Source organism: Morone saxatilis, unplaced genomic scaffold (genome assembly GCF_004916995.1).
Source record: "Morone saxatilis isolate NCDOM2014 unplaced genomic scaffold, NCSU_SB_2.0 Contig5, whole genome shotgun sequence".
Taxonomy (NCBI): Eukaryota; Metazoa; Chordata; class Actinopteri; family Moronidae; genus Morone; species Morone saxatilis.
The window spans coordinates 24,102,181-24,102,547 of record NW_023340095.1 but is presented as its reverse complement, the minus strand read 5'-3'; the positions used below and the strand labels follow the sequence as shown (position 1 = coordinate 24,102,547).

The window sequence follows — 367 nt, the reverse complement described above, 5'->3', positions numbered from 1 at the left end:
ACACACACGCACACAGAGGAAGTAGTTGAGTTGTTGGAGAGTGACTCCAGGTGTTTTCTGTTGGCTGATCGGATTTTGACTGCACACCACATTCCAGGTTTCTGGTGTCTCCTGTTCCAGTGTTGATCCTGATTTGTGTCAAAGAGTAAATCCATCAAACCTTTGATTGTGATACAGTACATGAGCGGACTGTCAGTTGGGTTTGGAAGAAAATGGGTTGATGTGTGTGATGTTGTGACTTGCAGCTGCTGGACAGAGACGACAGTCACCAAGACGACCCAGAGTCTCCCAATGCCAGGAGCCCGCTGCACCTCGCCGTGAGTGTCCCGCACGCGTGCACACGCACACGCACTCTCTCTCTCTCTCT

At 51.0% G+C, this 367-nt stretch overlaps 1 protein-coding gene across 1 annotated transcript in view; it reads left to right on the top strand.

Annotated features, from left to right (window-relative positions):
• The window catches only part of ankrd44 (ankyrin repeat domain 44), a gene marked incomplete in the record, with an annotated part of 35,900 nt that overhangs the window by 23,220 nt on the left and 12,313 nt on the right, over nucleotides 1-367 (top strand). The window contains 1 exon segment of the mRNA XM_035676622.1: nucleotides 246-317. Coding sequence (XP_035532515.1) covers nucleotides 246-317 — 72 coding nt within the window.